This window comes from Sylvia atricapilla, chromosome 4, assembly GCF_009819655.1.
Source record: "Sylvia atricapilla isolate bSylAtr1 chromosome 4, bSylAtr1.pri, whole genome shotgun sequence".
Lineage (NCBI taxonomy): Eukaryota > Metazoa > Chordata > Aves > Passeriformes > Sylviidae > Sylvia > Sylvia atricapilla.
In genome coordinates, this window is record NC_089143.1 from 33,958,326 (window position 1) to 33,974,780 (window position 16,455).

Sequence of the window (16,455 nt, forward strand, 5' to 3'; positions counted from 1 at the left end):
TCGCTCCCTCTATGTTATATATTTCTGGCCAGTAAAACAATGTAAGTACTTAGCTCCAAAACCCCCATGTTGTGCATCTCACCCCAGTAGTAATTACAGGAAGAGTCCAGCTGTAAAAACCTGATGGAGACGCTGTGCAGATTCAAAGAATCAAAAGCGCAATTCATTAGAAGTGCTTCACTTGTTTTCTGCAGCAATTTTGAAGCTGGTGTACACAGAGACGGGGGTGCAAGGTCACCCCTATCCTCGCCTTTTCATCACTCAGCAGAGGACACAAACTACCAGAAAGTAACCCAGAGAGTCAAGAAATACCACAGACAGTATTTTAAAGCTTTCCTGAACACAATGTGGGATGCCGCTGAGGAGGAAGAAGGGAGCATTCAAAAAAACCCCCTTGTGGTCTTTGCATTTTAAGAATGAACAGAAAAACAACCCCTCACACCAATAAAATCAAGGGAAAACTTTACTCTTCCTTGAACCTTTCTGAATTAACTGAAAGACTCAACCAGCAGCAGCTGATATTTTGTACTCAGTGATAGCCAAATCAGCCTCCTGTATATTCAGATATAACATGCTTTATTGCAAACAGACTCCATTGTATGTTGTTTGAATAGCTACTGCAGTGTTAAATTGAAGCTTCAAGAAATGCATACAAAGTAATATTTAAGAGACCTTTTCATGTGGAGTCTCCAGGTTATGGCAATAATGGGATAACTTTACTGCTGATTACAGTAAAACAGAGTACCTTTCAACATAAAGATTAGTTGGACTGATGGCAACATTTACAGTAACTGACTTCCTTTTAATTTGCAAGTATCCTGCGATTACAGAACTTGCAAATGAAGGACTTTGTTTTGTTTGGTTTTTTAAATGACAACAAAGTATCCTGTTACATAAACAGAACTGTTCTTTGACACTGCATCTTGCTAACTGTTATGGGATTTATCTTCAAGAGAAGAATAGCAATAAAGAGGCAAATTAATTCTGTTTTCTGTATCTGTAGCAGGGATACTAGTGTAAACATACAGAATTCCCATGGAGAGAATATTTTTAGTCTTCTGTAATAAATGATCAGCAACTTAGCAGACAGAAACATCCTTACTTTTTTCTTTCCCCCCACCCTCCTGGCTCAGAGAACATATCTCATACCTATGAATTCTAACGATTAAAATAATTCTACCAATTACTTTTCTGCATTCCAGTATGCATAGTCAAGTATGTAATGCAATAATCTATGCCTGAATGGTCTGTTTACCCCAAAGCAAGTTACAAGGAAAACTCTTTCGCCTTAAAGGACTTGTCTCTTTGGAGCGTGCAGGCTGGCAAAAAGCCAAAGGAAGCTGGTGCTTAAGCAACCAAGACTGAGCAGTGCCTGTGTGCACTGCAATCTCAGCCAACCGCAGTAAATGTTATTGGAGTTTTTGTGCTGTAAAATTGCTGCTTTCATGCCCACTGCATCTGACAATAGGAATCCTTGGCCTTGCATGAGAAAGGAAGGCTGATGTGCCTTCTAGTCAGATCTCTGCATCCTTAAAAAGCAGGGTTACTACTCCTGTGTACTCTTAATGGGTTAGTGACAAATAAATTCATGTCAATGCTACGTCAGACACAAAAGGATACTAAATGGAAAAGTATTTGTGTATGAGAGAGAAGAGCAGAAAACCCATGCTTTAAGCACAGTCCTTAACCTATTAAAACTATTGATAACATTAAAAAAGATAAAAGATGTTAAAGGTGACAAATGTTTAGCCTTTCACTTTTCAAAGCAACTTTGAGGTAAGCTGTTTTCACAATCATCCAGTGCACATTATCTTTTTGCTTAGTGACTCAAACACAAAATCCTTAGCGTTTCTCCTATGAGATACTGCAAACAGGCATCTGCCAGCCAAATTTTTGAGAGTTCTGCTTACTTTCAGCAAGAACCATGTTTAAAGCACTGAAATATGATCCTCCAAAAAGCCTTTTCAAAAATGGCTTTTAAAAAAAGATTTTGCATTGCAGTACAGAGTTCAAAATACTAGATCTTTCCCCATAATAAAATAATGAAAAATCAAAATAAAAGAGCTTATTGCAATGATGTAACAACTTGCATCTGCTCCTGCTATCATACAAGCTATTTGCTGTGCACTCACATAACATTTGTTCCTCTGGAAGTCAACATAAGTAGTACCTGGGTGAAGCTCTCAGATTTGTAATTTATAATAAAAATAAACCCTCTATGTGACTGTTTCCTTGTACTCTTACCTTCTGTATTACAGATTAATTTCTACCATAAATTTCTTACAGTCTACTCTCTGCACAAGAGCAGTACATCCTCCTTGATTGCGACTTCAGGATTCTTCCACTAAACTGTGACAGAATTTAAATTCAAGCTCCTTATCTTGCAATTAGGGATGTCTGTTCTGTAATCAAGCAGTCAAAGAAACGATGTGTGTGCAAGCACTGGCAAGAGGGAAGGATGCATTTTTGACTCTTATGTTCATCTATCGTGCCAGGTACATGTTAGTTCACTTCAAGGGAGCTGACATTTGGGTGCAGCATTCTTCCTCCAGTAAAACGATATTCTGCTGTATTTCAGAATGAATTTATCTTCACAGATCTTCTTAAACTGCATGATTTTTTGTAATATGATTTCTGATGGGGAAGGAGGAGTGGAGGAAATGTCTCTACATCAGATCATATCCGCACTATGATACACAGTTGGCAGGTTGTCCCATCTGGCACGCATTCGAGTATAAGACGGATAATTTGTCACTCTGAATCCTCTGATTTGTGAAAAGGCCAAAATCATCTCTGGAAAGATATTCTGTGGCTAATGATACAGGAGGTGTGGGGGAAGACTGTTCTTTGAAGGCTACAAAGGCCACAATCTGAGGAGAAATAATTGGGTCTTGGCTCTTCTATTAAGAAACATATTAAGAGATCGAAAACTACAAAAATCTCTTAAGAGCAAAATATGACTTACAACAATCAGATATGAGAAGTAATTGCCCACCACTTTGCAAAATTTGATTTTGGAGGGGTGAGGGTGAGACTGGGGAACTGTAATTTGCTCTTGGCAAACAGACTGAACGCTTAATTAAACGGAACAAATGTACATTTTTGTACATTAAGGGAACAATGTTGACAGAAGTTTGGCTTAAAAACCAGTGAAAGAGGATAAAAAGATGGATTCATGAAATTGAAATCAAATATCAAAAAGAGATAAAAAAAATAAAGTGGCAAGCATTCAAGACACAATTTTCAAGTTTTTAAGACAACTACATTTGCCCCAAGCAAGTGGAACAGATAAATCTGTTGATCTGTAGTTCCTGAAAGATATTTGCCTTCCTACAATGCCTGACTTTGGGCCATAAGAGATTTACGTGCTTCTGTAGCTACCAAGGAAGGCTGCAAGCACTGCTACACACTGGCTGAAACAGAACTGTCTTTGGCCTGAGAAAAAAAGTCAGCATATATTTTTATAACATGAACTTATTCTGTATTTACAGAAAACTTGTCAAGTACCTCTATTCAGCATCATGGGCATTGTGAATTTATGGGTATCAAACATTTTTGCTTACAAAATATTTACATGAGTATGTACATGCCCAGAAGACATTGGCAGTTTTCACTGAGAACTGGGAATCTTATTTTGTAATTTTGCAGGATATAAAAGGGTCCAGCATGTGGAAAGGAAAAGCGGCTGTTTTGCAAATGATTTACTGTAGAAAGTCTGGACAATTTCAGAGTGAGGTCTGGGCTACAGGACAAATCATTTTCTGTTACATTTAAACAGGCAATGCATTTCAACATGCAGGCTGCCAATGCAACACGCTTAGCCACATCTTAGTATGAAAACCTGTCATAAACTACAAGCTCACACACACCTGATTTGAAATGCACATAAATATTCCTAGAAAAGCTCCAGGAGGTTATCTCAGTCCACCTTCTCCTAATTGAACGTAGGTTTCTTCTCAGCAGTATGAATTACATTTTTATTTGTTTTAATTTCATGTTACAAAGTGACAGAGCTTCTGTCACTTCCTTGGGACAGACTTTGATATCTTAATGTAGTTCACTGTTAAACAGTTTTTCCTAACTATGTGCCCAATTTTTCCTTTCCTTATTTTCATCTGTTACTTTTAATTGTATCCCAACACCACAGGCAACATGTTCTCTTCTATCTTTGGTTATTAGCTTCTCTTTGCCAGCAATTAATTTTTGCTTAGGCCACGTACTAAGCCAAAATTTAATTTCTTACCTATTCCCATATAGTAATACCTCTAACCTCTTAATTTTCATACACATATATCTGAACAACAAAACAAAAGAGTAGCAAGAGAATTTGACAGGAACTTTGAAGAAGCAAGATGCCTGTACTCCGAACTTATATTTTATTGATGCTATGTCTAGGAATCCCTCTTTGTTGACGTACTTGTATACCCAGCTCAAACTGTACTTGTGAGTCAGATCATGTTGCAGATTAATGCCTAATTAAAACCCTCTATGACCATTTCTCCTTAGATTTTTTCCTGAATACGCTGCACTTCAGACCGGCTTATATTTTTCAGTTCTAATTTAATTTTATTAGTTTCTGGCTATACAATTAATGATCTTTCCTTGCCCTCTTCCATTAACATTTTGTCTCCAGTTGGCACGCAGAACACTTGCTATTTAGTATCATTGGGAAAATTTTAGTGCCATTTTTACTCCTTCATCTATACAATAACGAGGGTGTTAAATAAAACCAAAATTATAGCATATCCCCATGATGTTCTTCAATACATCTTCTCCTAGTTTGAACTATTAGTCCTAATTTATTATCACAGACTATTTCAAACCAAACAGGTCTGAGTTTATTTTTCAAGTAACATGTCTTAAGACCAGTGTCAGACTTGAGGACAAATTGTATGCACTGATACAACAATGACAAAATTTAATTTATCCTGAATTATGAGATAAGAGATAAAAATCTCTTTAAACAATGTGTAAGACAACAATGAAAATAAGGCATGTGAATACCCTCAGAGATTCTAGATGGCTGACGGTTCTGAGAATGATGAAAAGAAGTAAATATATATACTTCACTGAAAAAGAAAAACTAAAGCGCTTTTAAATATTTAGTCTCATGACCTCATGTTTGTCTCCTCGTGCCCTAGAACACCTCCTCCCTCACCTTTTATTCCCCAATAATCTGAACTACTAAAACGCAGTTCATTAGAGCATAGTGCTATTGACACCAAGGTTGTGGGTTCAATCTCTGTGTGGGCCATTCACTTAAAAGTTGGGCACGATGATCCTAGTGGGTCTCTTCCCACTAAGAATATTCTATGAAATCAAAAGAATTCCTGTGAAATTACATGGCAGGTGACAGTCTGGCTGCCAAGTTCTAGTTGACCAGCACATGCAGTTTCCTTTGTGGAATAACTGCGGCAAAGCAGAGATGGAATAAGGACTGGAAAGCGTTTAGCAGGCACTAAAGCAGGACTGCCAGAAAGCCACATGAGTTACTTCCACATTGCCTAAGACTTAATTTGCTATGGGCCTTTTCAATATTCACAGGCTATTTCCAACCTTCTCACAGGCCAGTTGGGTATGAAGAGGGAAATTCCATTTTCCTCTTCCCACCCCCACAGGAGCTGCAAGGGAATAAAAAATGCCTTAAAAGTCACAAGCATCTTCCACTAACTTACAGTATAAATCCCTGTGTGTACTTCCAACCACACCTCCATTTCATTTTGCTCTTCATGGAAAGAAAAAGGCAGAAGTGAGGCAGATTAGTCATGCTGGTTATACCACATTAACTGTGGTATCTATGCAGAAAAACAAAACGTGAGAGATGGAGGGAAAATCTGAAGAGTAAAAAACCCCTAACAAACACCTAATAAAATTCACACCTATGCTCTGTACATGTGTTATATCTGGTCTCCACCAGTGCCAGGCTTGAGCACTGGACACCTATTCCCTCAGATACTTGTACAAAAGCAGAAGGTTCTGACCTTGGCTTCTTGACATTTTGGGATAATAAAAACAATAACTTCTGTATAGGAGATATGAGCCCTCCCACCAAGTTCTAATGAGTCATCATGAACTGAAGTCCTCACTTTATAGGAGAATTATGCCACAGTACACATGGTGTCTGTAGAGTGAGATGTCTTACTATGAGACCTCTGAATGCAGAGATTCAAATACATTTTCATTCAACCAGCTTTATTACATTATTTTTTCTCTTTCACAAGTTTAAATTCAGAGTTGATCTCTAGATTTCCAAATTTGCAGGAAGACTTAGCCATTTTGATCTGAAAAGCCCATCAATCTGCAATTCCCATGTGGCTGGAGCAAAATCTTGTTTATTGTGCATTACCTGGCAGATCTTTGATCAAGGACAACCGAAAACCAGTTTATATGATATTGAATTTTTTCAGATCTTCCCACTACATAAACTATCATCACAAACTGTTATTAAGAAACATGAGAACCTTTATGCTCAAATGCACTCCACAAACGCTGCTCTGAAATACATCTTTCTCTATTCTGCATTCTATGGTTGTATCATAATATTTCCAATTTAGGGGGTAAAAATTCTCAAATCTGAGTTTCTAACTCAGACTCTCCAATTTAATTGTCAATAGGAAGCATTAAATATTAACTATACTTTCTCTTCATAGTCTCTGCTTAAACTAAGAATTTTGCACTTTATTTTTCATTATATTAAATTCTGTGTTAAAAGATAAGCTGCTACTAATTTCAACAAATTCCTCTCCAAATTCTGACTAATCTACAACATTTCATGAAAAAAGATTAAGAAACTTATCAAGATGCTTAAATACAGATACTACATGACTTATATTGTTTACAAATCTTATATTGTATATAAGACTTAGTGACATAAGGAAACCCTCCAACTCAATCACATTCAAGAATCCTTTCCTCCCAGCTCCCAGCCCACTTTACTCTCCCTCTTACTTTAACAACTGTTTCATTTCCCTGCATATGTATTCAGATGTCCCTGTTTCTTATAAACCACTATAAGAACTGCTCTTTCTAAAAGTAATAAACAAATTGTTCTGATGGCAATAGGCAAACAGACTGACTGCTGGAACAGTTCATATACTAAGCTGCACTCTGAAGTAGAGGAACAGGTAGAATTAATCAGAGATGTAATGTAAAAGAAGATTTATAACTGATGGTCCTAAAATTTATCTCCTCCTGAATTTCATGACTGACTAACACACTGCTCTTAGAGAAATTAAATGATTCCTATTAAACTGCCCATAACAGTTGGCACTTGATCTGAATTGTTAAAGCTACTAGTAATACCTCCATGTTGACCTTAGCTTCTCATGGTAAACATCTGATAATTCATTTTACTAATTCTCTTTGCTCTTTTAGCTAATTCCAGAAAAGGAAGGTAGGAAGGTAATTCCCATAGGTTAACAAAACAAGCTAGTCAAACTCAGCATCACAGATTAATATAATTCTACACACATATTCAGATCCTTTAAATTGAGCTGATCAAATAAAATACATTGATCAAATGAACTCATTCTAAAGGAAAACAATCAGACGTTTGAATAGACTAAGAAGATGTTAATTCAACTTGCTGTTCAAATAAAGTCAATATAACTGAAAGCAGTTCAATAATATAATTGTTTTCAGTCAGCACCTTTCTTATCCCTAACGGCTTCAGCAGTGATCCCCCACCCTCTGCCAACATAAACACTGGACAAAGTCATCTGGAATATAGCAATGGACTTACTGTGAACCCATTAAGATTAGATAGCATTAAAAGCTTACATGAAGATGTAAAAGAAAAGACAACTGGTGAAAAAAAAAACCCCTTCTTTCTGCTGCATTACTTACTGTTTTAGCTAAAGAAAATACAACAATCAAATAACAGCATACTAAAGGCCTCAATTTAATGATACTGACTTGACAGGATAGAATTGGAAAGATCCACATATTACAATGCGATGCTACACAACCATGCATATCATCCAGTTGAAGAAAGTTGTAGCTAACTTACTAAATTTTACTTTTCCCTGTTTTACAAAGAACATATTTTTTTCCCCACCATCAGCATATGATATGAGAAACCAACCATAAGAAAATCAGGTAGATAATGCAAACAATATTCATTTATGTGCTGAGTGAAAGGAATCTTTCTCCCAGTAAGACAAATCCTCATCCTGCAGCTGGTTGTGGAAATGGAAGTCCACAACCTGAACACCTATGATCTTCTCCTTACCTGGCAAAAAACCAACAAGCCTGACTTAAATTATGGCAATCACTATATATATACGTGGTCAGCAAGCAGCACTCCTAAAAACAAGTCTAATCTTCTGGAGAGAAAGATCATTGGACAACAGGAACTGCAAACACTTCTGCTACATATATACACTGAAGGGTGAATATCAGACATCTGCAGGTAGAGGATACAGGAGAGAGCAGTGGAAAGAGAGAGGGAAAAGGAAAATGAAAACATATTTGCAGAGTATGCTGGGTTTTTCTCCTGTTTAGAAAAAGTCTTACAAAGAACAACTGTCTCAACATACACCATGGTGCTAAGTCCTGTTCTACTTGTAATCAAAACCCCTCTTACATCATTCTGCTAAAAGGACAAGACTTGACTTGAAGCAGTATCAGATGAAATTAATTTAGCTTGTCTGGGATGTAACAGGTTAAGGAACATTCCTGAACATCCACTGGCAAGCAACTGTTCAAAATTTCAGAAGCAGCCACAAGACCAAAATCTAGAGGAATGATGAACACTTACTAAGAGAGGCAAGCAGATCATCCCAACTATTCAAAATTTTTAGCAGTTTTGTCTTGCTTTTGCATTTCTCATTTACAAAAGAAGAGTTGGAGGATATAGTAATCTAAATATATTGACTTATTGAACTAAATCATGATACCATTTGGATAATGCATACATTCTCTAACAGATTTCATATTCCTAGACATGAAAGATAGCATACCCTGATTATGACAATCCACAACTATTTTTTTTGAGTTCTTCACAGATTAAATACTGAGCAAGTTGAACACGCAAAAATAAAGTTATCATTAATTTTAAAGTTCTTAGTCCAAACGTGTCAAATTCATATACATGAGTGTTCTTAGCAGATTGGCCTTTTAGACACAACAAAATTCCACTCATATCTAAGAGAAACTCAAATTTAGTGTTGTGCTTGGCAAAATAGCCAAATAAAAAATAGCAATAGCAAAAAATCAGCTTGTTCCAACCAGCTGATGTGTAATCTGCAAAAAAAAAAAAAAAAATTTCTTCATACTCCCTCTAGTGGTTCGTCTGTAGGTGAGATTTTAACAATCAAAAGACACAAGTGGCTCTTAGAGTATGAAGTGGCTTGTTTCAAGCTTTGCTGATCTACCTGAGAAGGGCTGGGAATTAAAAAAAACTATTCTTCCAGCATGCCTGCACCAAGAAAATCTGTTCAGTCATGCAACGAAAATGGAAACATATGACTAATATATTTTCTCATATCAAAAGAAAAAAGAAAAAAAAAAAAAAAAAAAAAAAAAAAAAAAAAAAAAAAAAAAAGGAAAAAACTAAAAGGAAGAAAAAAGAGTGTTTTCTTTGGGCATGATGTTTAAGCACACACTGGTGTCAAAAGTATGTCACTTGCTCTGCTTACTGATACTGGTTGGAAGAAGAGAAACATGGAAATACACATCTCAGAAGCCACCACTGCCACCTGTCATCTCACAGATCTCTTTCTTCAGAGCTTTCTCCTCAGTCTCAAATGCCCTATCCAGTAACAAAAATCCTACTCTCCTTCCCTTAGCAAACGAAAGGAATGGCTGGAACCTGCTGAATTTGATGAGGTAGTAAAAGACAACTCTTATATTATTCTGAAGCTAAATATCAAGACAGTTTAACCAACTTCAGCCTACCCTTTAAAAAGTACAACTAAAGGTTAGCCACTTGCTAAAAATTACATTACACAATATATCATTAATAGCTACTGCTTCACATAAGCATTGCCTGTTAAATGATTTAAACGAGCTTTTCTATATTAGCAGTTATTTTCTACTCGTGCTTATCTTACAGTAAAATAGAAAAAAATGCAGCATTTAAGGAAAAATCAGTTTAAAATACAGAGTCATTTTCATATATATTTAAGTTTAATTAGACAATTTCTTAAGAAGATGGAAAATAAAAGGGTATTTAAACTATGGAAAAAATGTCCTCTTCTTACCATGACCTGGGACAGATACCGGATTATCACCGGTCTGTACTAGATATGAGCCGGCAGTAAAGTCCTCATCTGTATCAGAGTCCTGAACTGGCTGGCTGGCATTATTACTTAATAACCACCTCTGGTTGTCATGGAGATTGGGTGATGGAGGAGGGGAGTGTAAATGTTCAGTAACTGATGGACTAGATGAGGAGGATGGCATGGGAGGACCTATAAAAAAATAAAAAGCATTTAAAATATGGGTCAAGATATAATATGAAAAACAAATAACTTATTTCTTGTATCACCAAAAGGCAAATATGCAAGCAAGAAAAAAAGATGGACAAAGAAAATATGACAATTGCCTGAAATAAACTGGTTTAAGTGCTTTAGAAACCATAACGCAATGCCATGACTTGACATTTCAATGAACTGTGTTTATCACACAGGATTGCTTCTTTCAGTGGGGCACTCTAAAATCTACTAGTGAAAGTAATACAGATAAGCAGACACAGAGACAGAGAAACAGGACCAGTTTTCCAAGCTTATACATACAGGGAAACTCACTGCTGTAAATTTCTACCACAGGAGTTACTCTGACAGAACTTTTAGTTTTCAGCAGTGTTTCTCAGACACATATGCTATTTAAAACCCATCAAAATGTTTCTCCTGTCAAACTTGTGTCCATCTGCACGAGTTGTTTTTAAACATGCATACACAATGACTACATTCCATTTCTGCATCTTGAAAGCATCTTAAAGTCATCAAGGAGGAAGACAGATTTAAATAAAGCCTTAGGATATAACAATGCATTTAGTCCTTTAATGAAACAATAATTAGGCCAGAATGCAATACAGAAAGTTACCTACTCCACCCTGTGAATATATAGGTTCTTTATAGACTTTAGTGAGCACAGATCTGACTCAGGAGTAAGACTGCTGGATAACTTTTGTTGTTGCCTGTGGGTGGGGAATGCACCAGCATATGAAGAAGCTTTATATTACATAATTTATGTTAAAACCAAAATTAGATTAATATGCATGGTTATAATTCATAACTACAAATCTAAATTTAAAATAGAGAAAAAAGGACACTTTTTTCATCATATAATGATTTGGGTTTATGGCACTCAGAAGTATAGTTATGCTGGAGAGATGCAGTGCTTCTCCACGTTAATAAATCATAGTGGCACCAGTAGCTTGAATTACCTTCCTTCCACCTCCCTTGCACACTGCTAGAATCATGCTAATTATTATTTTTTTCTTTCACATTCTGTTTATACCATCATATAGTATCTTAAATATCTCTAAAACATGTTGCTAAGTCCTTACCAATTCACTTCCCTGTGAAGAAACCTACGACAGCCTCACCATAAACTATTTACTTAATACTTCCACATATCATTTACCCCCTCTTGTAGAGAACAGCACAACATATATTATTATAATTTAGGATGCAAGCTTGCTCCTGGAAGGAAAGTGAGCACTCACTACAAGTCAAGTAACTCCCATATAAAACCCAAGGTTTATAATCAGGGAAATAAAAAGTATGGGGGAACGACATTTTACAGGGCTCAACTCGTGAATTTAGAAGTAGGGCACATTTTGTAGTTTGAGACAAAATGCCAACAGGTTTTCTTGCTACACCTTGTTTTTTCACATTGCTTGCTTCAGTAACCTGAATTCGTGGTTATTTCTTGATGGAATATTTAATGCATTATTTATGATACACTCAAACTGATTTAGGTAGCTGTTGTATTTCATTTCTTGAATAGTTCCAATTAAAAAATAGGTGTTTTTTTATTTTTTTTAAATCTTGGAATAAATGTCCTTTACTTGCTTTGGGCCTCTCCTAGAGGAGAGCTACAGTAATATCTTCCAGATGTATACGTACTGTCTGAAGTAAGTCAACATCTGAAATAGTATCTTTGGACTTCATGTGTAGCACTTCTCAATATGCTTCTTTTCTCCTTCTTAATCTACACTCATTAACTTTCAGGCATAACAGAGCCTTGATTGCACAAACCATAATCATACAAAATATGCTGCCTGAAAATGTATCATGTCCAAGGTTCCTTAATTGTTTTGTAAATTCCCACATTTATTGAAATCCATGAATTGCCTCAGTGCTACATGGTTAGCTGACACTGCACTGCGCTGATGAGCAGCTATCCAGAACACCCATCACTTGGGTGCCCTGGTTTACTGAATTTCTCCTCAGTTCAGAAAACACCATGTGTCAGCTGTGGGGTGGAAGTGTGAGAGTATTAGCAAAGCTCCCATCACTACACCCCAGCAGGGACAGATCTCTGCTACTACAAAAATCAGTTGATTAGGGCTGCAAAACCACCAGGAAGTTATGCAACCTTTTATAAATAAACCTAATTCTAGCAGGAAAGTCTTACAATTGTATAATCATTTAGGTTGGAAAAGAACTTTAAGATCAGAGTCCAACCTTTAACTCAGCATTGCCAAGTCTACCACTAAATCACATCCCTAAGCGCCACATCTACATGTCTGTAAAACACCTCCAGCAACAGAAACTCAACCACTTCCCTGGACAGCCTGTTCCAAGGTGTGATCACCTTTTCAGTGAAGAAATCTTTTCTAATATTCAAGTTAAACCTTCCTGACACACTGCTAGCTCATGCTCAGAGGGCAGTTGATCAGCATCTCCAGGTCCTTTTCTGCCAGACAGCTTTCTTGCCAGCCTGTAGCATTGCATGGAGTTGTGACCCAAGTGCAGCACCCAGCACTTCTCCCATCAGCCCATTGATCCAGCCTGTCCAGAATGCTCCAGTGGAACCTTCTATCCCCCAGCAGACCAACATTTCTCCCCAACTTGGAGCTGTCTGTGAGCTGAATGGGGGTGCACTTGATGCCCCCCAGATCACTGGTAAAAACTTTAAACAGTACTAGTCCCAGTACCGAGCCCTGGGGAACTCTACTGATTAGCTGGGTGTAATTCCATTCACCAGCAGCTCTCTGGGCCTGCCCATCCAGTCAGTTTTTAACCCAGCAAAGAGTACACCCAGCCCCACACCATGGGAAACCAGGTTCTCCAGGAGAATGCTGTGGGAGAAAGTATCAAGAATTTTTACTAAAGTCTCAGTAGACAGCATCCACAGCCTTTCCCCCATCCACTAAGTGGGTCAGTTTATCACAGAACATTGGTCAGGCAGGACCTGCCTTTTGTAAACTCCTGCTGGCTGGGCCTGATCCCATTTGTCCTGTACATGTTGCATGATGACACTCAAGGTGATCTGCTCCACGACCTTCCCTGGCACTGAGGTCAGGCTGACAGGTCTGTAGTTCCCTGGAATCTCCTTCTGGCCCTTTCCATAAATAAGTGTCACATTATCCAACTTCCACTCACCTGGGATCTCCTCTGTTAGTCAGGGCTGCTGGTAAATGATCAAAAGTGGCGTGTTGAACTCTTCTGCCAGCTCCCTCCCTCCCAGTACTCTTGGGTTGATCCTCATAGACCTGTGGGTGTCTAAGCTGCAGAGCAGGTCATTGACTATTTCTTCTTGGATTAGAGGGGCTTTGTTCTGCTCCCTATCCCTGTCTTCCAGCCCAAGGGGCTGGGGACGTTGAGGTCAACTGGTCTTAGTATTAAAGACTGAGGCAAAGAAGGCATTATGTTACATCAGATTCTTCCTCATCCTTCATCACAGTATTTTCCCCCTTCACACAATAAAGGATGACTATTCCCCTTAGCCCTTCTTTTGTTGCTCTCTTGTCACAAAGTTACATGGTCTGCAGAGAAAAGGGAGCCAGCTATAATATGAGCCAATTTTTCACAAGAACCCTAGGCCAACCAGCTGGGACACCTATTTCTGTACAACTTCATCCAGAACTGGCAGATTTTTGCAGTAAGCTCCTCTTTGATTCCAAGTGAAAAGAGAGATAGCTATCTATACTGCCATTTATAGAATAAGCTACACATTAAAAAAAAAAATACTTAACACACTTTCTAGAGGAATCATAAATGATGTGCATATTCCTTTCCAAATCTTTTTTTACATGGAATGAAAGGCATTTAAAAATATCTGGCAGTATCCCCTCTTGCAGTCTTAACAAACTAATTTAAAAATCATTAAAATCATTAAGTATGACAAAAGCCAGTTATATTGATTATAACACTTTGCTCCATACATCTTAGAAGCATATAACACTAAGAATATTTCATTCTAAGAAAACTCACAAAAATACAACTTCTGATTTTCTCCCCATTTTGCTTCTTTTGGTATCTACTTAGCAAAACATTTGGTTGTTCTGCTTTAACTTTCTTGCCCGTATTTTAAAAAAGTAAGTTATTTGTTTTAATATGTGAACTTGATTCAATGGTAAGCTATATTTATATATTTATATTTTTAACAGTAAGGTATTTAAATCTCATGTTTTAGGTCAATCACGAGGAAAAGCACACTTTAATTTGTTGGTTTTTTCATAATTGAAAAGATATGACTTTGAATGATCTTTATTTACTCAAAAAATTATCTTACATAAAAATGCAAAATATAGGCAAACTTCAGCAAGAACAGATTCAATACAGCAATATATGAAGAGATGAATACATTTGCTAAGGATATGAGTCCCCAAAGAAAGTAAAGCACAAAGAAAATAGGTTGTAAGAAGAACGTTAAAAAAGAGATACACCTGAGCTAATAATGGATACATTAAATACATATGTACAAGGTAATTATGTTAAAAAAGAATGCACTGTTCTCTGCCACAATCAGCACTCACTTAAAACACAGAGTAAAAGTTGGAAGCAGAACTGATGTCACATATGGAAAAGCTCAAAGGGACAAGTAGGGTAAATGCAACCCATATAAAGATAGCAAATAAACAATGGGGAAGACTGGAACAATGGACTGGTAGCAATTTATAGGAATTTCTATATAAAGTATATTAAGGCTTAACTAAGTCTAAAGCTGAGCCTCTGTCCATTGGTGCTGGCCGACACAGCGAGTATCAGAGCAGGGAAGGAGAGTGGGGCTGCTGCAGAATTCGGGAAGCACTGGGGGCAGAGTAGGGCAGAGCTGTGCCTTCAACCTCAGAGCCTCAGGCATTTCCACCTGCCCACAACCCCCAGTTTACTGTTGTGTACAAGCTGCCTTCTCTTTCTCAAAAAAAACCAAAAAAACCAAAAAAACAAAACAAAAAAAAAAAAACCCAAAAAAACCCAACCAAACAATTTGCAGTATTTAAGCTTATTTACATGGTATTACAAAGAATGAACCCAATAACTGCTCAGCTTTCATCCTCTGTATGTCATCAATTGCTAGAGAAGCACTTTGCTTCAACACCACCAATGGGTGCCTGGATGAACTGCACTTCCACTAGACGTACTCTAGAGAAAATAGTGCTAGACACTTTTGGAATACGGCATTTAGCAGAGAAGCAATAGTAATGACTTCCTGCTGTTGCAGGGTGGACAGGCTGAAATAGATGTACCAGAGTATCTGAGGAGCCCAGAACATGTGCACTTACGAAATCTTCTCACCAGATTCAAATGCTTAAAGCAGAGAGATTTTGCTGGCAATGACAATAAGAAAGGCCACTACTTTCATCTCAATCAGGCTGCATAAATCCTATACCCAAGTTACATACATACAACAACTGATGGTAGCTTAAAGCAATACAACAGTAGACAGCTCTGTTTAGGCTGTTTAGCTATGGCAGAACAGTGCATTTTTCCATTCACAGCGTTGGCAGCCCTTGTCACTGAGATTGAAGAAAAAAATTCCTCTATCTACATCTCAAGCACACAGGAGGAGTCTTATTTTGAAGCGGTAAAGAGATTCTTACTGACTTCAATGTCAGTAAGAAAATGGTATTATATTACAATTTGCAAAGTAGATATCTCTTTACTGAAATTACTGGGATTTTTACTGGTGAGTTCATGGAAATGAAGATTTAATGATTTTTTAAATGGCACTACTATGTCATATAAACACAAACCCAGACCCCATACTGTGGAAAAACATGTAATACATATAATGGATCACTAAGAATAGCTATATATCTCTATTTTGTACTTTGCTGCTCACAACAGGACAAGGCAGGTTGTTGGTTTTTTGTTTGTCTTCATTTTTTGTTTGGTTTTTTTAAAAAAACAAAACAGTTTAAGGATCTTTTAAAACTTGAATGAGACAAGCAGTGGTTTTTGAAGGTCAGAAATAACATGTCTTCTGGCTAAATTAATTAGAAACCAAAACACTTTCAAACATGAAGGACACTTGCAAGCCTTCTGAATCAAGCTGAGA

At 37.2% G+C, this 16,455-nt stretch overlaps 1 protein-coding gene across 1 annotated transcript in view; it reads right to left on the reverse strand.

Annotated features, from left to right (window-relative positions):
- Positions 1–16,455, reverse strand: part of TENM3 (teneurin transmembrane protein 3) — a 373,463-nt gene that overhangs the window by 162,445 nt on the left and 194,563 nt on the right. Inside the window, exon 4 of the mRNA XM_066317559.1 lies at positions 10,203–10,412. Within this exon, the coding sequence (XP_066173656.1) occupies positions 10,203–10,412 (210 nt within the window). The remainder of the gene's footprint in view (positions 1–10,202; positions 10,413–16,455) is intronic.